We start from the raw sequence: 21,331 nt of genomic DNA, 5'->3' as shown, positions 1-21,331 counted from the left end.
GATTCTCAAAAAGGAGGGGGCGACTTTGTACCCTTCGGCCCCTCAGAGTTGCGTCACATTCGTAACATCCCCTTCCTTCTAGGGATTTTTACCACAGGTAAAAATTAACTAATACAGAATTAAAAATACAGAATACAAAATTAACTAATACTCAGAATCTAACTTTTTTTTTCACTACAGAGTAATACAGTTATACATTCAATTCAGCATCTAAACAGTTAGCGATTACATTGTCCCTTCTTTTATATCTTAATATCTTGTACCTTAATAAATTCTTGTAGCATCAGACTTCAATTTAATAACCACCTTTTTTTTCTTTACTTCAGCAAAACAAAACTAAAGAGTTGTGATCTTAGCTTACGTGTATATTACAAAAGTTCATGCAAATACTAATCTTTATTTTACTTTCAAACTTAACAGTCAATCTTCCATGGGGTTGTCTTTATTATTTACATGCTGTGTCGCAACCCCTTAAAACCAGATCCTGTTATTTAAAGTGACATCCCGTCAACCTTCACCCCGTTTCCAGTTAACTCCCACGTGGTTAGTTTGTGCACCAGTGTGGAATAGGCTTTTGCATGTTCCTTTCATAGGAGTTATTTTATCAACAATGTGTTCCAAACTTAGACCATTTTCCGAATTTCCACACAATTCTTTATTTTTAAGCAAGTCATTAGTTTTATCTTCAGGACCCTTCATTCTATTAGTTTTCAGTTTAAACTCTGCAAGCGATCCCTCTTTGTCCAAACAGCATTTCAAATTCTGCTTCTTCACAGCACTCTCTTGAATAACAATAGCGTGTGGGGCACCTTTACATTCCAAATCAACCTGTAATTGATTCGCAGGCACCGTGTTAACAAGCCATTGTCCCTGCAGCCTGGTTACTGCTTCTGACATCAATCCAGACTTTAAATTTTCTTCATTCAATTTAGGAACTGCACTTTTCCCTTCACCTTCAATAATAATATTCATATCACCAGCTCCCATCTCCTCACTAACTTTTAACACACCTTCTAACACTAACAACTGGGAATTCTCACTTCCCACTGGTACCAAGGTTAACCCTTTCCTCACTGAACCAAGTCCACCTGACCCACAAGGACTGTATTCCTTTTCAACTGAATCAAATACCTCAGACTTTTCCTGAGCTCCATTACTAGGTTCAGTACCATGTGCATCCACATCTTGAACACACTCAAACGGGACATCTGCCTCTTCAAGGCTTTCAATACCCATCCCCTTTTCAAATTCTAAGTCCCCCTGATCCTCCCTGTTACTCTCTGGGCAACTCCCTTCCGGAGTAAACTCAACCCCACGGGCTGAAACAACCTCATCTGCCAACCCAGCAGACTTCTTCAAGGTAATGGCATCCTTTTCATCTAGGACTGCCCTCATTTCATTATCGGGAACACCTTTAAAATTTTCAACTTCTTCAAACAGTTCTGTCAAACCAGACAGATCATCCATGTCCAACCCTGGACCTTCTAACAGCCTTAACTGTTTCTCATTTGTTACTCCGTGCCTCTGTAATTTTCCTCCTGGCTAAGGGTAGGACTACCTCCTTTCCCTTACTCTCTTTCACCTCCCTATTGTCCGTTTTACCACCCTCTAATCCCTCTTGGTACAGGGTTGGTAAGAACGTCTCGGCCAAATCGATACTGGCCTCTTTCTCAGCTGCCTTTCTCGACATGCTGCGAGTGGTCGCGCATGCGGGATAGATCTTGGAATCTAGGGGCGGGTCCTCAACACTTACGGGCTGGCTCGTCAGCTTCATTGCTGACCAAACCTCACCACCAGCTAAATCGTTACCCAGAAGGAGGTCTACGTCAATTCTCGGGAATTCTGATCGCACCCCTACTTCAACTGGTCCAGATACCAGCTCACAATTTATAATGATTCTATGCAAAGGCACAGCTTCTGTGCCTTTTCCTATGCCTCTCAAAGCCACCTCTCCAGTCTCGGGACCAAAATCTAGTACCTTACTGAGAATCAATGACTGCTCAGCTCCAGTATCTCTCCAGATCCGCACTGGTACTGGTGTGTCTCCCTCTTTCACTGACATGGTTCCTTCTGAAATAAATCTCTCAGGCCCCTCTCGTATTCTATCTACCTGGGACTTTCTCATTGATTTACTGATCAATACAATACATCCTGTAGGGACTGCTGCTTTCCCTTTTCCTATCTCCTTCCTCGGAGCAAAGCACTTAGATGCAATATGTCCCCCCTTTCCACAATTAAAACAGGTCAAGCCCGGACCTCTCCTGCCGTCTTTCCTTTCCTCCTCCTTATTTTTACCGCTAGCTCCCATCTGAATCTCTGCCTCAGCCGGCGGGCTTTCTCTACCATTCCCACGGTCTTTCTGGTAACTCTTATTCGAGGAAAACTTTGTCTTGTGGGTTAGGGCATATTCATCTGTGAACCTAGCAAATTCGGATATGGACTTATTTGGCTTCTCATTCAAATACATCCGGATATCATCCGAACACAACCTTTAAATTCCTCAATCAGAATTAACTCCCTGAGATGCGAAAAATCTTCTTCCACCATTTCTGCTGCACACCAACGATCCAAGAGCACATCCTTCTCATAGGCAAACTCTGCATACGTCTGATTCCACCCTTTCTTTAAATTCCTGAACTTTTGTCTATAGGCTTCAGGTACCAATTCGTAGGTCCGAAGAATGGCCTGCTTTACTTTCTCATAATTCTCAGACACTTCCTCCTCCATGGACAACACCGCATATGCCCGTTGTGCCTTCCCTTTTAACACACTTAATCAACACAGTAATCAACGTACGTCTCCTCGAACGGAGGTACTAACCTAAACTCCCGACTAACATTAAACCTCTCCTCTCGGTCTGACCCTTGAGCTCTTCGCTCTTGCCTTAACTTCTCCATGACCAAGTCATGTTGCCTCTGTTTCTCCTTCTCCCTTTGGTTCTCAGTTCTTGCCTTAACTTCTCCATGTCCATCTCATGTTGCCTCTGTTTCTCCTTCTCCCTTTGGTTCTCAGCTCTTTCCTGCTCCTTTTCGGCCCTTTCCTTCTCTTTTTCAGCTACTTCCAGCTGTTTTAACTTAATTTCATGTTCCAACCTTAATTTCTCCAACTCTAATTGAGCCGTCCCACTAGCTGGTACCTTTTCAGGGATATTTTCCAATACCTCAGCCGAAAACACATTCTTCACAATATAATACTGAGTTATGGCCCTCTGCACCTCCCGCTTTTTCATTGACAACCTCAACTCTGCGAGGTTTAGTCCTTTCGCAATTTTTATCAAGTCCGACTTTGTGGCAGCCTCTAGCGCCTCCAGAGTCGGGTTTTCTATAAATTTGTCAACGTCCATCTTTGCTGGTTTCCGGTCTGGTTACCCGCGCAACCAGACCCACGTTTGGACTTAAAAGCCCGATTTACTGGCCCTCCAATTTGGTATCAAATCTCGAGACGAGGCCCCCATGTTGTTACGAACCTCGTAACTGGGTCACTTACCAGCAAAGATAGAGAGGTCCGTTGAAGTCTGATGATACTATTTTTAACAGTATTTATTAGTAAAAATACACAAAAATAATATCAATGCAAATATACAGATAATATACGTCGTCAATACTAAATCTAAAAGTGCGGGTATAATAATAATCAATAAGAAATAAGCTCTATCGTTGTCTAGGGGATAATGTATTGTCCGATGGAAATACAAAGTTCACTCAGTTCATGCAGGCTGCAGTCATTGGGGACCGCTGTGTGGCAATGGTTGGAGAGAGAGAGAGATTTGGGAGAAAAACTTGCCGATTTTCCTTTTATGATCTCGATCCGTCAGGAGTCTCGTTGTCGTGGCCTCTCCTTTAGCTAAACCATTCTTCCGTGGTGAGCCCGCCAACCCAGGCAAGGGAGGACGCACATGAGGCCCCACCGGTTGTCGCTATTAAACACTGTCACAGGATTTCTAGTGTTTCTCCTGGTGCGTCTAAAGGGGTTGTTCCCCATTCCCTCTTTTATCCTCACTCACGGGGTCTCAGATGTCAATCAGGTTGGGATGATGCAATCCCTCAACCAGACCACTCTGGTTGTCCTCTGAGGGGTTTCAATGAATAGTACAGTACTCAATACACAATTCCATCTCCAAGAGACAATGGCCGTTATCAGTGGATCTGTTCCGCTGAGGCCAGGACACATTCCAAACCTTGTGTATTCTGCGTGTCTCTCTCTCATTTCCTGGGTCCCAGACCCGAAATAATAGCGATCTTGCAATTCTCAAAAAGGAGGGGGCGACTTTGTACCCTTCGGCCCCTCAGAGTTGCGTCACATTCGTAACACTCAACAAGCAATATTTATACAAAATTCTGATGCCTCCGTCAGTCAAGGTTGACCATGAATGATGCATCCTTGCTGTCTAGATATCCAGATATCTAGATAACCAGGGCAGTACGATATGGGGAGCAAGCTGTATACAATATGTAGCAGGCTCCCCCTCTCCACACAGCTGATGAACCCAAAGGAACGGCAGAGACCAATTAAGTTTGGCACCAGCAGCGTCACAGGAGGTACTAGTCAGCGTTGAACTCAACGTAGGACTGGCTTAGCAACATCAGCTCCAGATTTACCCTCTGGGTTTATTCCCAAAGCCTTCCCCATGAGTGGATTTAGCCGCAAGATGGCATAGGTTTGAGATCAGAGTTTCCCTTCTCCTAGATGAGCTCCCAACCGTGGGTAACGAGCATCATCTGCCTGAAGCGACTGGTTTTAAGACCTGCCTTTGTCCCTTCTCTTGTCAGTAGAAACGGTTCCACCGGGCTTAGTAGCTAAGCCACACATGAAGGCCAGAAGCTGGACTTAGTTGTCAGCGGCCATTTGAGATGAACGCCATTGGGAGCATTTAATAGGTAGTGGGAGCTTGTCCCATTACCTCCCCTGGCTATGACAACATTAATGAACGATATACAGAATTGGACATGAATGATTTAATATCTGCTTAGCAACTGTCTTCTGTATATAGATACAAATGGATAAAGATAGACATTAACTCTGTAGCATCTCCCACAAGGCCATCTCTTGGGAAGATGGCCGTGCACTTGGACACATCAGCTTCTCCGGGTCCAACTAAAGGTGCAATTGTTCGTCCTTTACATCTTTTTTTACAATTGCAAGACATATCAGGTACTACAGGTTTACCCTATCAACGAGTTGCTCGATGTGTTTTGTGCCTTGGCCCTGGAGGAACACTGTTTCATTTGGTTATATCTATGTATGGTTGAGTGATAATTCAACTTCAACTTCAACATATAAGACATAGGAACAGAATTAGACCATTCAGCCCATCGTGTCTGCTCCACCAGTCCATTATCGCTGGTTTATCATCTTTCTCAATCCCCTTCTCCAAAAGACCATAAGACATCTGAGCAGATTTACTGGTTGGTAGCTTAACTGGTCATTGCAAATTGTCCCGTGATTAGGCTGGGGTTAAATCGGTGGGTTGCTGGGCAGCACGTCTCGGTGGGCTGGAAGGGCTCGATCCACACTGTATCCCAAAGTAAACAAATACATCGTGTTTGGAGTGGCTTGGACTCATCAGGCTTGGGCGAGGTAAAGTGTCTGGTAAGTCTCTCTTTTCTTTATTCTTCATTCCTGGTCTGTTGGGGCATGGTAGTGCAGTGAGAATGGCTCCAGGGGCAGTGTTTTGTTCTGTGTGTGAGTAGTGGGAATTCTAGGAGACCTCCAGCCTTCCAAATAAACTCCTCTGCACCAGGGGCACTAAGCTGCAGCTCCTGAGAGAACGTATTAAGGAAATGGAGCTGCACCTTAAAGACCTTCAACTCAAACTGGAGAATGAGGAGGTGATAGACAGGAACTACAGGGAGACAGTCACCCCTAGATTACAGGAGATAGGTAACTGGGTGATTGTCAGGAGAAGAAGGGGAAATGGACACAGCCAGTGCAGAGTACACTTGTGGCCATTCTCCTCAAAAATAAGTATAGCACTTTAGATACTGTTGAGGGGGGATGACATACCAGGGGAGCCACAGTGACTGGGTCTCTGGCACTGAGTCTGGTGCTGTGGCTCAGAAGAGAAGAGAGGTGAAGAGGATTGCAGTGGTGGCAGGAGATCCCATAGTCAGAGGAACAGAGATGAGGTTCTGTGGGTGCAATACAGACACCCAGATGGTATGTTACCTCCTAGGTGCCAGGGTCAGGGATGTCTCTGGTCAAGTCCACGGCTTTCTAAAGCATCCAGAAATCTTGGTACATATCGGCACCAATGACATAGGTAGGAAAGGTGAGGAGGTCCTGAAGAGTGATCTTAGGGAGGTAGAAAGCTGAAAAATAGGACCTACAGGGTACTAATCTGTGAACTGCTGCCCATGCAATGTCAGTGAGGGTAGGAATAGGATGATGAATGAGTGGCTGAGGAACTGGTATAGGGGCTGGGTTTCAGATTTATGAATCATTGGGATCTCTTCTGGGGAAGGTATGACATGTACAAAGGGACAGGTTACACCTGAACCTGAGGGGGACCAATATCCTTGTGGGCAGGTTTGCTGGAGCTGTTCTGGAGAGTTTAAACTAATTTGGCAGGGGGATGGGAACCAGAGTGATAGTTCTGAGGATGAGGTAGTGTGTAGTGAGACTGCTGGCAAAGAGAGGCCGATGATGGGGCAAAATTACAGTCAATAGGATGAGTTGCAATGTAAAAGACAGACAAAATTGAAATGGGTGAAATCAGGACTGAAGGTGTTATATTTGAATGTGTGTGTAGGGTAATGTAATTGGTGGAAACGTGCATAATTCATAGCCACCAACATTGAGTTAGGGTTCACCTTAAGAGGCCGGTCTGACATGATGACGTAATTATGTAAAGTGTCTTTTTTGTGCTTTGTGCTCAGGTTTTGGAGTACAATAACTGAGCTGTTACGGTTTTTCTTAAACATAAAATTCCTCTGCAGTTTCATTTGGTAAAGCCTACATTGGTGACCCTGATGCTCTAGGATGATTCCAGAGTTATTAAACATGTTGGCCAACACAGTCGCTTTGAAACTGCTGCAGTTTTGGGAGCAAAATTTGGGAGCAATTTTATTTGGTTTGTACAAGCTGAGGCCCAATTCGCGCAGCCAGAATTCTCCAGCAACAACACCAAATATTTATGTAGTAGTGTCACTCAGCAATTCCACAGGTCTACTAGAAGACCCATCTGAACACGATAAATACTGATCGTTGAAACTCCCTTTTTACAGACTGGAGACTAAGCGCATCAAACTGTTGCTGTCCTTGCCCAGCCTCAGCAATGCTAAGCCATCGGAGCTAATGGCCCACATGGCTCCTGGGAAATCACCAACCTTCTTTTGTTTTTCAAGAACTCTTCCTGGAGCAAATGCCTGATCAAGTTCACATAACCCTCACTAATGTACCCATGAAGGATTATAGAAAGCTTGCTAAAATGGCTGATAGTCTACATGCAGCCAGGCAGTGATGCATCATTCCTCCTCCTTTCTCTGCCTCAGTAAGCCTGGCCAGCAAGGCCCCAACATAAAGATGCCCTCAACTGCAAAACAGACGACACTGGATCTGTGTTTTCACCACGCTTGCTTTGGTATGAATGTTAGGAAGTGCTGACTGCCTTGCAGCTTCAGAGGTCTGTGAACACCGTGGGTTCCAGCTTCCGGGGTCATCTACTGTTCATTATGGACACCCTTTCAGGGCGACACGGGTGCTCAGGTAAGGGTGCAGCCAGCATCGCCTATTGATGAGAAGGCAAGGAGTGATGAAACCTCACTGGAGGCCACCAACAGCAGCTGGACCCAGACTTACGGGACACAATGGGTGATGCTCTGCTTCAGTGAGCGACATTACACGTGGGACTTTGTGGCTAGACCTCTGCTCGGGGCAGATTTCCTGTGTGCCCAAGGACTATTAGTTGATCTTAAGAACTGCCAGCTTGCGGATGGCAGGGACTTTGGGGTGTTACCTTGTTCCCCCAGTAAGTTCTGGCAACTGCACACACCAGCGCAAGTGAGTTTACTCGACTGCTGGGTGAATTCCCAGACATCACCAAACCCACATTCTTCACTACAGTCGCAAAACATCGGGTCAAGCACCGCATTCCCGCAACTGGCCCACCAGTCCATTCCCGCACGTGTAGACTGGACCCAGAAAAGCTAGCAACCGTGAAGGCTGGGTGTATTATGCCAGTTGAATAACCCCTGGACTTCGTCCCTCCATATGGTGCCTAAGTGCAATGGTGGTTGCCACCCATGTGGTAATTACCAATGCCTTAACGAGACCACCAACTCCAATTGTTACCCAGTCCTACACAGCCAGGACTTTTCGGCATGTTTAGCTAGAAAGTAAAATTTTCCAAAATCAATCTAGTTAGGGGCTCTGTGCTCGGACGACACTCCTAAAACAGCTGTGATAACTGTGTTTGGTCTCTTTGAGTTTCTGCGCATGCCATTTGGGCAAAATTTGGCAGCTCATTTGGGCAGCACAGACTTTCCAACAGCTGATGGACCCTGTATTAAAATACTTAAGATTTTCTTTTTGTTACCTGCATGGCATACTTGTCACCAATGCTTCCAAATATAAACACATACCTCATCTCTGCCCACTTTTCGAGTGTTTAAGCAGTCGTGGGTTGATTATTAACCTTGCTAAATGCCAGTTTGGGTTGTCAACCATTGACTTTCTCAGTCATTGCATCTCCACAGAAGGTGTGCAACCCTTCCCATCAAAGGTAGCCTCTATTATGGATTTCCCACCACCCCACGCTATTAAAAAAACTACGGGAGATTTTAGATTGGTGAACTTATATCATCGTTTCATTCTGCGAGCTGCTGTACTTGTGCTTCCCCTGTATAGTGCGCTTAAAGACAACACTGCGAATCATCTGCTTGACTGGTTGGCGGACGTGACCAGGGTACTTGATGATAGCAAAAAGGTCTTTCCAACGCAACCCTACTAGTGCATCTGCTCCCAACACACCTAAAGCCATTACTACTGACACTTCAGACTCTGCTGTGCACGAACAGTCTGGTCGGAAACGTGTGCCAGCCGCTCGCCTTCTTCATCTGGCAGCTCCGTCCCCCGAAAGGAAGGACAGCACGTTTGACCGTGAGCTTCTTGGTCTCCATCTGGATGTCCGCCATTTTCTTTTTCTTCCAGAGGGTCACCATTTCACAGTGTTCGTTGCCCCTCGTGCATATGATGGCCAAAATAACAGACCGTTCATCTGCATGGCAGCAACACCAACTGGCCTACATATATACACTGTATACACTGGAATTTAGAATGATGAGAGGGGATCTGATTGAAACATATAAGATTATTAAGGGATTGGACACACTGGAGGCAGGAAGCATGTTCCCGCTGATGGGTGAGTCCAGAACTAGAGGCCACAGTTTAAGAATAAGGGGTAGGCCATTTAGAACAGAGATGCAGAAAAACTTTTTCACCCAGAGAGTGGTGGATATGTGGAATGCTCTGCCCCAGAAGGCAGTGGAGGCCAAGTCTCTGGATGCATTCAAGAGAGAGTTAGATAGAGCTCTTATAGATAGCAGGGTCAAGGGATATGGGGAGAAGGCAGGAACGGGGTACTGATTGTGTATGATCAGCCATGATCACAGTGAATGGCGGTACTGGCTAGAAGGGCAGAATGGCCTATTCCTGCACCTACTGTCTATTGTCTATTGTTTATCGTCTATATCAAAGTTCACAACTGATATAAAACATATCAAGTGGAAAATTAATGCTGTGGCTGATTGCCTCTCACAGCCAGCCATTGAGGCCACACACATTGGGGTTGACTATGCAGACATGACAGCTGACCAAGCTACTGACCCAGAGGTCCAGGCTTACTGATCAGCAGTGATGGGCCTGCAGCTGGCTGATGTTAAATTCAGGGAAGCTGGGGTTCCTCTTCTGAATGATATCTCAACCAATTGCCCTCACCAAATCATGCCCATAAACTGGAGGTGGACTGTTTTAGACTCCATCCATGGCCTCTCGCACCCGGGCTGGAAGGCCTCACAGAAAATGGTTGCACTGAAGTTTGTGTGGCACGGCCTTGGAAAGGATGTGAGTGATTGGAGTGCAACCTGTGTGGAGTGCCAACAGACAAAATTTACTGTCGTGTTTAGGTGCCATTGAGGTCTCTGTGCAACAGTTTGACTATGTCAAATTAGATCTTGTTGGCCCTCTTGCCCCCTCCTGTGGGTTCACTCACCTCTTTACCATGGTGGACCATACCATCTGGTGGCCAGGGGTCATCCCTCTAGAATCGACGCCATAGATGTGGCTTGGGCGTTCATCAGCACCTGAGTTTATCAGTTTGGCATCCCATCTGATATTTCCTCTGACCATGATCCTCAATTCATTTCAGACCTCTGGGCTGTGATGGCCCAGAACCTCACCATTAGGATACATCACATCACCTGCAGTCTAATGGCCCATGTGAGTGGTTTCACCGCTCCTTAAAGGCTGCTCTGAGGGTTTCCCTGATGGATGAGTGTTGGCACGATTGTATCCTGTGGGTCCTGCTGGGACTCAGAATAGCTCCAAAAGAGGACCTGCAGTTGTCTACAGCTGAGTTGGTATATGGGCAGCCATTACGAGTGCCAGGTGATTTTATTCCTGATGCCATGACCACCTGCTCAGCCTCTCAACAACGTTCTCCCCCCTCAGTAAATTCAATTCCTTTGCACCTGTTCCTACCTCCCATCATGGCGAACTGCTCTCTTGGGCTCCTGTTGACCTATGTTCCACCTCATTTGTTTTCGTCCACCATGATGCACATCAACATTCCCCTAGGCCCTCTTACAATGGCCCATTCCACACGGAGAGAAAAGACTTTTATATGAGGGGTAAACCTGAATGCATTTCAGTAGATTGCCTTAAACCAACCCAGCAAAATTTGGAGAATTCCGCTACCATGCCCCTGGTATCATGACATGACCAAGAGAGTGTCATCATACCTCTGGACAAGCCAGAGGCACCTACTGTTCCTCCACCCATGAAACATCGGACCCAAGCCTGACAGCTTGTCTGAGCTCTGGACAGGTTTTAGTGAATTCTATGGCAGGACGCCTGTGGAAGGTCATGGAATTGGTGCAAATGTACATAATTCACAATCACCGACATTGAGGCTGGTTTGACATGATGATGTAATTACATACTGTTACCATGCTTTGTGTTCAGTGTTCAAGTACAATAAATAAGTTGTTATGGTTTTCCTTAAACATAAAATTCCTCTGCCGTTTTTATTTGTGAAAACCTACATGCACAGTGTATGGAATACGGCAGATGAGCTTGTAGCACAGTTAGCAACTGGCAGGTATGATGCTGTGGGCATCACTGAATAGTGGCTGAAAGAAGATCGTAGTTGGGAGCTTAACGTCGAAAGGACCGGCAGGTAGGCAGAAGGGTGGGTGGCTCTATTGGTAAAAAAATGAAACAAATCATTCGAAAGAGATGGCATAGGGTCAGAAGGCGTTGAATCATTGTAAGAGTAAAAGGACCCTGATGGGTGTTGCATAAAGACCCTCCAAATAGCACAAAGATGTGGTCTACAAATTACAATGCATGCCGAAAGGGCAATGTAACAATAGTCATGGAGGATTTCAATATACAGATGGATTGGAAAATCAAGTTGGTACTGGATTCCAAAAGGGGGAGTTTCTCGAATGGCTTTCCAAGCAGCTCATAGCTGAGCCCACTGAGGGATCAGCTATTCTGGATTAGGTGTTGTGCATTGAACTGGAGTTGAATGGAGAGCTTAAGGTAAAGGAACCCTTCGGGGAATGATTATAATATGATAGAATTCATCCTGCCATTTAAGAAGGAGGAAATCAGATGTATCAGTATTACAGTGGAGTAAAGGGAATTACAGAGGCATGAGAGAGGAGCTGGCCAAAATTGATTGGAAAAGAATCAATTCAGCTGGGATGATGGCAGAAAAGCAATGGCTGGTATTTCTGGAAGCAATTCGAAAGGCACAGGATATATACTTCCCAAAGAGGAAGAAGTATTTGAAAGGCAAGATGACACAATTGTGGCTAATAAGAGAAGACAAAGCCAACATAAAAGCCAAAGAGAGGGCATATAATAGAGCAAAAATTAATGGGAAGTTAGAGGATTGAGAGGCTTTTAAAAATCAACAGAAGGCAACTAAAAAAGTAATTAAGAAGTAAAAGATGGAACCCATCGGTGAACTAGCCAATAATATTAAAGAGGATACCAAAATTTTCTTCAGATACATGAAGTGTAAAAGAGAAGCGAAGGTGTATATTAGACCACTGGAAAATGATGCTGGAGAGGTAATAATTGGGGACAAGGAAATGGTGGACAAACTGAGTAAGTATTTTGCATCAGTCTTCACTGCGGAAGACACTAGCAGAATGCTTGAAGTTCAAGAGTGTCGGGGACAGAAGTGAGTGAAGTTGCCATTACTAGGGAGAAGGTTCTTGGGAAACTGAAAGGTCTGAAAGCAGATAAGCCACCTGGACCAGATGGACTACACCCTAGAGTTCTGAAAGAGGTGGCTGACGAGATTGTGGAGGCATTAGTAATGATCTTTCAAGAATCACTGGATTCTGGCATGGTGCCAGAAGACTAGAAAATTGTAAATGGCACTCCACTCTTCAGGAAGGGAGAGAAAGAGAAGAAAGAAAATGACAGGCCAGTTACTCTGACCTCAGTGGTTAGGAAGATGTTGGAGTCGATTGTTAAGAAAGTGGTTTCAGGGTACTTGGAGGCACATGATAAAATAGGCTGGAGTCAGCATGGTTCCTCGAGGGGAAATCTTGCCTGACAAACCTGGAATTCTTTGAAGAAATAATAAGTAGCATAGACGAAGGATAATTGATTGATGTTTTGGACTTGGATTTTCAGAAGGCCTTTGATAAAGTATCACACATGAGCCTGTTTAACAAGTTAAGAGCCCATGGTATTACGAGAAAGATGGGTAGAGCATTGGCTGATTAGCAGGAGGCAAAGAGTGGGAATAAAGGGAGCCTTTTCTGTTTGGCTGCTGGTGAGTTGTGGTGTTCCATAGGGGTCTGGTTTGGGATCACTTCTTTTTACATTATATGTCAATGATAGAATTGATGGCTGCCACGTTTGCAGACGATATGAAGATAGGTGAAGGGGCAGGTAGTTTTGAAGAAGTACAGAAGCTACAGGAGGACTTAGACAGTTTAAGAGAATGGGCAAAGAAGTGGGAGATGGAATATAGTATTGGGAAGTATATGGTCATGAACTTTTATAGAGGAAATAAAAACGTAGACTATTTTCTAAATGGAAAGTAAATTGAAAAATCTGAGATGCAAAAGGACTTGGGAGTCCTTGTGCAGGATTCCCAAAGGTTAATTTGCAGGTTGAGTCTGTGGTGAGGAAGGCAAATGTGATGTTAGCATTCACTTAGACAGGACTAGAATATAAAAACAAGGATGGAATGTTGATGCTTTATAAAGCATTGCTGAGGCCTCATTTGGAGTATTGTGAGCAGTTTTGGGCCCCTTACCTTAGAAATGATGTGCTGACACTGGAGAGGGTTCAAAGGAGGTTCACAACAATGATTCTAGGATTGAAAGGCTTGTCATATGAAGAACATTTGATGGCTCTGGGCCTGACCCCATTGAAACCTATCGAATGTTGAAAGGCCTTGATAGAGTGGGAGGGAGAGTCTAAGACCAGAGGACACAGCCTCAGAATAGGGCATCCTTTTAGAACGGAGATGCAGAGGAATTTCTGTAACCAAAGAGTGACTCCAAAGACTTCATTGCCACAGGTGGCTGTGAAGGCTAAGTTATTGGGTATATGTAAGGCAGAGGTTGATAGGTTGTTTACTAGTCAGGGCATGAAGGGATACGGGGAGAAGGAAGGTGATTGGGGCTGAGAGAGAAATGGATCAGCCATGATGAAATGGCGGAGCAGATTCAATGGGCCAAATGGCCTAATTCTGTTCCTATATCTTATACTCCTATAAACAAATAGATTGTTAACCGCATAGATAATTACGTAGATAAATAGAAGCTCAAAATTCAAGGACAGCTTCTATCCTGCTGTAATACGACTATTGAACCTAGTACGATAAGATGGACTCTTGATCTCACAATTTGCCTCATTATGACCTTGCACCTTATTGTCTACCTGCACTGCAATTTCTCTGCACTTCATTCTGCACTTTTGTTATTGTTTTCCCTTGCTTTACCTCGACACGCTGTTGCAATGAAATTATCTGAATGGATGGCATGCAAAACAAAGTTTTCCTTTGTAAGTCTGACAATAATAAACCAAGTTACAATCACATTCAATCTTTTAGTTTACTCCTGTGAAGCTGAGTTAATAGATGCTAAGCTACCACTGATGGAGTTCATCCTTCCCAAAAAACACAGTATTGTTTTCATTAACCACCAAAGATTTTAAGATAAAGTACTTCTCTTCCTTTAGGTTCACCATGGCGACCACTCTTCACCCGGACTGGATGCTAGTACTCTTCTTCGTTCACACTCACCTCACCGTCACGCTGACTCTAATTCTGCTCCTCATCCCCAAGGTACCAACGCTTTCTTAGGGATTTTCTCTTTGAAACATTTTATAATTGAAATACTTTAGCATGTCTTATGAAGATAGGCTGAGCGAGCTAGGGCTTTTCTCTTTGCAGATGAGAGGATGAGAGGTGACTTGATCGTACGTTCGTTATGTGCCGTGTCGTATTAACATGGGTGATCATGGCCTTTACATGACCATGATTGTTCTTGGCAAATTTTTCTACAGAAATGCTTTGCCATTGCCTTCTTCTGGGCAGTGTCTTTACAAGACGGGTGACCCCAGCCATTATCAATACTCTTTAGAAATTGTCTGCCTAATGTTGGTGGTCGCATAACCAGGACTTGTGATCTGCACCGGCTGCTCATACAACCATCCACCACCCGCTCCCATGGCTTCACGTGACCCTGATCGGGGGCGCTAAGCAGATGCTACACCTTGCGCAAGGGTGACATGCAGGCTAGCGGGGGGAAGGAGCCCCTCACACCTTCTTTGGTAGAGACGTGTCTGCCTGGCATCAGTGATCACATAGCCAGGACTTGTGACATGCATGAGCTGCTTGTACGACCCAGGTGACTTGATAGAGGTGTAAAATATGATAAAAGGCATATGCTGAGTGGATAGCTAGAGACCTTTTTCCCAGAGGGGAACTTGTACTCAAGTGGGAGTCTTAGGGTGGTAATATTTGCTTATTTTACCTGAAAGGTTTTGGTCGGACTGATCACACAGGACTGGTGAATATGGAAGCAATTGGAAGAAATCTTCTTCACATAGTGACTTTAGATCATTCCTCTGCAAATTTAAGCTGTATCAAAGATATTGGCACCAGCTAGCAACACTCCTTTGCACCCATGGTCAGATTGCACGCGCAGCCCGAAACTTTTTCCCGGGGCAGAAAAAGCTAATATGAGGGACATAATTAAGGTGATTAGACGGAAGTATGGGGGGAATGTCAGAGGTAGGTTTTTTATAGAGAACGCAGAGGGTGAGTGGAACATGCTGCCAGGCGGTGGTAGAGGCAGGTACATTGGAGACATTTAAAAGACCCTTAGATAAGCACATGGATGAAAGAAAAAGAAAACAGAGGACTATGTGAGAGGGAAGTGTTAGGTGGATGTTAGAGTAGGTTAAAAGGGCTGTACCGTTCGGTAATGTTCTATGTTCTAAAGCACTTACAATTCTGGGACGGTTCCAGAGGATAAAATGCCAGCAAGACATCATGGGCTGAAGGGTGTGCACTGTGCTCTTCTGTATGTTAATAGATTTAGGGCTGAGCGAGTGGGGACACTTCCACATACGGCAGAAGAGGCCACATTTCTTCAGAAGGTGTTGGACACAAAAGGTGTCAGCGAGGTTCTGGGAATACTGTGAAATGCTTTGGAGTATTGTGTGCAATTCTGGTCACTGCATGCCGGCAAGGATGTGGAGGCTTTGCAGAGGAGATTTACCAGAATGAGGTTGGCCTGGATTGCCGAGTATTAACTATAAGAGGAGCTTGGAGGATGAGAGGTAACTTGATACAGGTGTACAAATGATAAGAGGCATAGATTGAGTGGACAGTGAGAGACTTTTTACTGGTGCATAAAAGCTTAATACAAGAGTGATTGGAGGATGTCAGAGTTTGTTTTATTACACAGAGAGTGCTGGTTGCGTGGAACACGCTGCCAGGGGAGGTGGTGGAGCCAGATACATTTAAGTTCAAAGTAAATTTTCTTATCAAAGTGCATATATGTCACCATATACAGCCCTGAGATTCATTTTCTTACAGGTATATTCAATAAATCCGTAATAGAATAATAACCATAATAGGATCATAAAGACTCTTAGATAGACACATAGATGGTAGAGAAATAGAGGGCTATGTAAGATTGGATTGATCTTAGAGTAGGGTAAAAGGTCAGCACAGCATCATGGGCTGAAGGGCCTGTACTGTGCTGTACTTCCTGTGTTTTATGTTGAGTGAGCTCGGACTTCTCTCTTTGGAGCAAAGGAGGACGAGACGTGACTTGAGGGAGGTGTACAAGATGATAAGAGGCATAGGTTGCATGGACAATAAGAGATTATTCTCATAGGGCGGAAATGAGGCATAATTTGAAAGTGTTTGGAGGGAAGTATTTTTACTGAGTAGTGGATACGTGGTACGTGCTACTGGGGCAGAGTTACAGACAGATTCATTAGGGAAATTTAAGAGACTCTAAGATAGGCACATCCTTCTTAAGCCCATCACCCCACTGGGTCAAAGGCCAGCGACAACAGCTCTGTCTTGGGCCGACAGAAGGGAGATCAGCCCTGTGGCTTGCGCCTTCACTACACGACTTCATACGTCCTCTGGATGGAGATGCCTCCTCTCCCAGGGATGAGGTCTTTGGAGCTTCTGTTAGTGCTTCTGTAGCTCTGTTTTTTATGAGATGGGGTTGCTGGCCCCATGTCCAACACTCCGGGCTTGGGACCATACTTGGCAGAGTTAGGCACATGACTGATAGAAAAATGGAGGGCCATGTGGGAGGGAAGGGTTAGATTGATCTTGGAGTAGGTTAGAAGGATGGCATAACATTGTGGGCTGAAGGGTCTGTAGAGTGCTGTAATGTTCTATGCTCTTATTTCTGAGAACAAAGATATGAGGATAAGCATTCAGTTCTGCCTTGCTGAATGGTAATATGATGGAGTGGAACATATTGCTGGCCTGCTTGTTGAACTAACACAGTGAAAACTGAGACGGCCTCCAGAATTGGAAGCTTATATGTTTGCAGCTTATTTCCCAGGCCCAGACAGTGAAAATTAACCTCTCTTTCATACTGTGGTCTGTGAATTCCAGTAAAGAATTTAAAGATCTGTTTAAAGATTAGCATTATCTGTCACTTGTACAAGTAAAGGGGGTTTAATTCGCCAATACTCCCTGTTCCCACCTACTTTATCTGAAGGCTCAATCTGCAGACATAAAATAAATTTCAAGCTGTAACATCAGAGGGAGCCAATCATATTCAGAAAGATCAGCTTCATTTGTCACAGTGAGATGCACCAACGACCAGCACAGTCCGAGGAAGCGCTGTGGAAGTGTCACCACGCTTCCGGCACCAACACAGCTTACTAACCCTAACATGTACGTCTTTGGACTGTGAGAGGAAAGCAGAGCGCCCATAGGACACCCACGTGGTCACGGGGAGAACGTACAAACTCCTTCCAGACAGATCCCGACTGCCTGCACTGTAAGACGTTGCATTGCCACTGTGCTAGCAGGTTGCAGAGGGATAAGCTGTACCAAAAAGGAAGACTGACTGTCTAAGTTAATGGTTGGAACTATAACCATACTCCACACTCGGCTCTCCCCAAACTTTCCAAGCCTTTAGAAACTGCTCTTTTTTCATGGGATGTGGGTTCAGGATTTATTCCAGAAGCTTCAGCTCCAGTGATGGTGCGAGATTGAGCAGTCGGGACTTTGTTGCATTGGCGCGTAGGAGAATGAAGGGTGATCTTACAGGGCTGTATAAAGTCATGAGGGGCCATGGTTAGCACAACGCTATTCCAACACCAGCTGTAAGAATCGGGATTCCACTCCCACCGCTGATGTATGGAGTTTGTACTTTCTTTCCCTTGGCCACGTGGGTTTCCTCCCACAGTCTAAGGATGTACGAGTTAGGGTTAGTGATTTGTGGGCATACTGTATTGGGGCCAGAAGCGTGGCTGCCCCCAGCACATCCTCAGACCGTGTTGGTCATTGATGCAAACAATGCTATTCACTGTTTCAATGTGCGTTTGTTTGTTATGTGCCGTGTCGAATGATGCAGGCGATCGTGGTCTTTTCATGACCATGATTATTCTTGACAAATTTTTCTACAGAAGTGGTTTGCCATCGCCTTCTTCAGTGCAGTGTCTTTACAAGATGGGTGACCCCAGCCATTATCAATACTCTTCAGAGATTGTCTGCCTGGCATCAGTGGTCGCATAACCAGGACTTGTGATCTGCCCCGGCTGCTCATACGACCATCCACCACCTGCTCCCATGGGTTCACCTGACCCTGATCTGTGGGGGGGGGGGGGGGATAAGCAGGTGCTACACCTTGTCCGAGGGTGACCTGCAGGCTAGCGGAGGGAAGGAGCACCCGACACCTCCTTTGGTAGAGACATATCTCCACCCCACCACCCAAGTGACTCATTTGAGTGGTAGCCAGAGCCTTTTTCCCAGGGTGGAACTGATACTCAAGTGGGAGTCTTAGGGTGGTAATATTTACTGATTTTACCTGAAGGATTTTGCTCAGACAGATCACACAGGACTAGTGAATATGGAAGCAATTGCAAGGAATCTTCTTCACATAGTGACTTTGAATCGTTCCTCTACAAATCAATGTTGTATCAAAGGTGTTGGCAGCAGCTTCTTTGCACCTGTGGTCAGATCTTGAAAGCGTAGCGATAATGGCTGGGGTCACCTGTCTTATAAAGACACTGCCCCAGAAGGCAATGGCAAACCACTTCTGCAGAAAAATTTGCCAAGAACAATCACGGTCATGGAAAGACCAAGATCACCCATGTCATACAACATGGCATACAATGATGATGATGGCTTCAGTATGTCTTATAAAGGTAGGTTGAGTGAGTTAGGGCTTTTCTCTTTGGAGGAAAGAACGACGTGGTGACTTGATAGAAGCATAAATTGAGTGGTTAGCCAGAGACTTTTTCCCAGGGTGGAATTGGCTTATACAAGGGGGCATAATTATAAAGTGATTGGAGAAAAATATAAGGAGGGTAATGTCAGCAGTAAGTTTTTTTTACACAGAGAGAAGTGAGTATGTGGAATGCCCTGTCAGGGTCAGTGGTGGAAGCAGATACACTAGGGACATTTCAATCCTGGACGATTGAAAAATGGAGTGCTATGTAAGGGGGAAGGGTTAGATTGATAATCATAGAGTCATAGGAAACTGCAGCACAGAAACAGGCCCTGTGGCCCATCCAGTCCATGCCGAACCATTTTAGCTGTCTATTCCCATCAACCTGTGCCTGGACCAGAGCCCTCCATACCCCTCTCATCCATGTACCTATCCAAACTTTTGTTAAATGTTGAAATTGAAATCATATCCACCACTTCTGCTGGCAGCTCATTCCTCACTCTCACCACCCTCTGAGTGAAGAAGCTTCCTCTCATGTTCCCCATAAAAATTTTACCTTTCACCCTTAACCCATGATCTCCAGTTGTAGTCCCACCCAACCTCAGTGGAAAAAGCCTGCTTGCCTATCTATACCATTCATAATTTTATAAAGCTCTCTTGGATTTCCCATCAATCTTCTAAATTCTAGGGAATAAAGTTCAATCTTTCCTTCTAACTCAGTTCCCCCAATCCCGGCAGCATCCTAGTAAATTTCCTCTGTACTCTTTCAAACTTTCCTGTAGGTAGGTGACCAAAACTGCACACAATACTCCAAACTGGGCCTCAACAATGTCTTATACAACTTCAACATAACATCCCATGTCCTGTAAGCAGAACTTTGATTTATGAAGGCCAATGTGTCAAAAGTTTTTTTACCTGTAATACCACTTTCAGTGAAATATGAACCTATACTCGCAAATCCCTTTGTTCTACCACGCTCTTCAGTGCCCTACCGCTCACTGTGATCTTTGAGTAGGCTTAAGGGTCGGCACAACATTGTGAGCCAAAGAGCCTGTGCTGTGCTGTACTGTTCTATGTTCTATGGTGCTCCACCACTCACCAAGTTCCTCCAGCAGATTGTTGTTCCACATTCTAGCGTCTGCGGTCTCGTGTGTCTCAACTGATCTGGATTTCTGCTTGCAGTTCCTCCACTTGGGACTGCCTCTGAGGGAGGACGTTGTGGCCGAGGTGTACGAGGATGAACTGGACATGCGATGCTCTGGTTCCTACCTCAACAGCAGCATCACATCTGCCTGGAGTGAGCATAGCCTGGAGCCAGAGGACATCAGGGTGAGTAGGTGGAAACCCTCAACTAGGGTTAACATGTGAGAAGTGCTTGATGGTTCTGGGCCTGTACTTGGAGTTTCGAAGAATGAGGAGGGATCTCATTGAAGCTTACCGAATATTGAAAGGCCTAGATAGAGAAGATGTTTCCTGGAGTGGGGTAAGATTAGGACTAAGTTCAAGTTCAAAGTACATTTATTATCAATGTATATATATATATATATATATATATAATATGACCTTGAGATTCATTTTCTCAAAGATTACAATGTTCGAATAGAGGGCTGTCCATTTAAAACAGGGATGAATAGGAATTTCTTTAGCCAGGGGGTGGTGAATCTGTGAAATCCATTCCCACTGTTTGCTGTGGAAGCCAAGTCATTTGAAGCAGAGGTTGATAGGTTCTTCACTACAGGATGTCAAAGGTTACAGGAAGCTGAGGCAGAAGAATGGGGTTGGGAGCCATGATTGAATGATGGAGCAGACCCAATGAGGCAAATGGCCTAATTCTGCTCCTGTCTTCAATTTCTGCTTAATCTTCAACTGTACAAAGTACACAGGTTAGCTCGGCTGGCAGTGGGGAACTAATGGAAAATATCTACTTGTCAGCCAGTCCCTGGAAGCCTGCAGTTCCAAATGAGACCTTGTCAATAATGCTGCTTAGCTTGTGCAAGGGTTTAATTGTTGGAACGATAGATTAGATGCTCTTCTACCTCTGCACCCAAGGGACGTCCCTTTAGAACAGAGATGAGGAGAAATTTCTTTAGCTAAGTGGTGGTGAATCTGTGGAATTAATTGCCACAGGCAGCTGTGGAGGCCAAGTCATTGAGTATATTTAAAGTGGAGATTGATAGTTTCTTGATTAGTAAGAGTATCAA

At 44.9% G+C, this 21,331-nt stretch overlaps 1 protein-coding gene across 1 annotated transcript in view; it reads left to right on the top strand.

The window, feature by feature from the left end:
• LOC132385595 (probable G-protein coupled receptor 158) overlaps nucleotides 1-21,331 on the top strand; it is a 348,836-nt gene that overhangs the window by 298,684 nt on the left and 28,821 nt on the right. Inside the window, exons 9-10 of the mRNA XM_059957771.1 lie at nucleotides 14,431-14,536; nucleotides 20,313-20,459. Of these exons, the coding sequence (XP_059813754.1) occupies nucleotides 14,431-14,536; nucleotides 20,313-20,459 (253 nt within the window). The remainder of the gene's footprint in view (nucleotides 1-14,430; nucleotides 14,537-20,312; nucleotides 20,460-21,331) is intronic.

This window comes from Hypanus sabinus, assembly GCF_030144855.1.
Source record: "Hypanus sabinus isolate sHypSab1 chromosome X1 unlocalized genomic scaffold, sHypSab1.hap1 SUPER_X1_unloc_13, whole genome shotgun sequence".
In the NCBI taxonomy this organism is placed as follows: Eukaryota; Metazoa; Chordata; class Chondrichthyes; order Myliobatiformes; family Dasyatidae; genus Hypanus; species Hypanus sabinus.
Note: the sequence above shows the minus strand (reverse complement) of the source record. Positions and strands in the feature narration are given on the sequence as shown.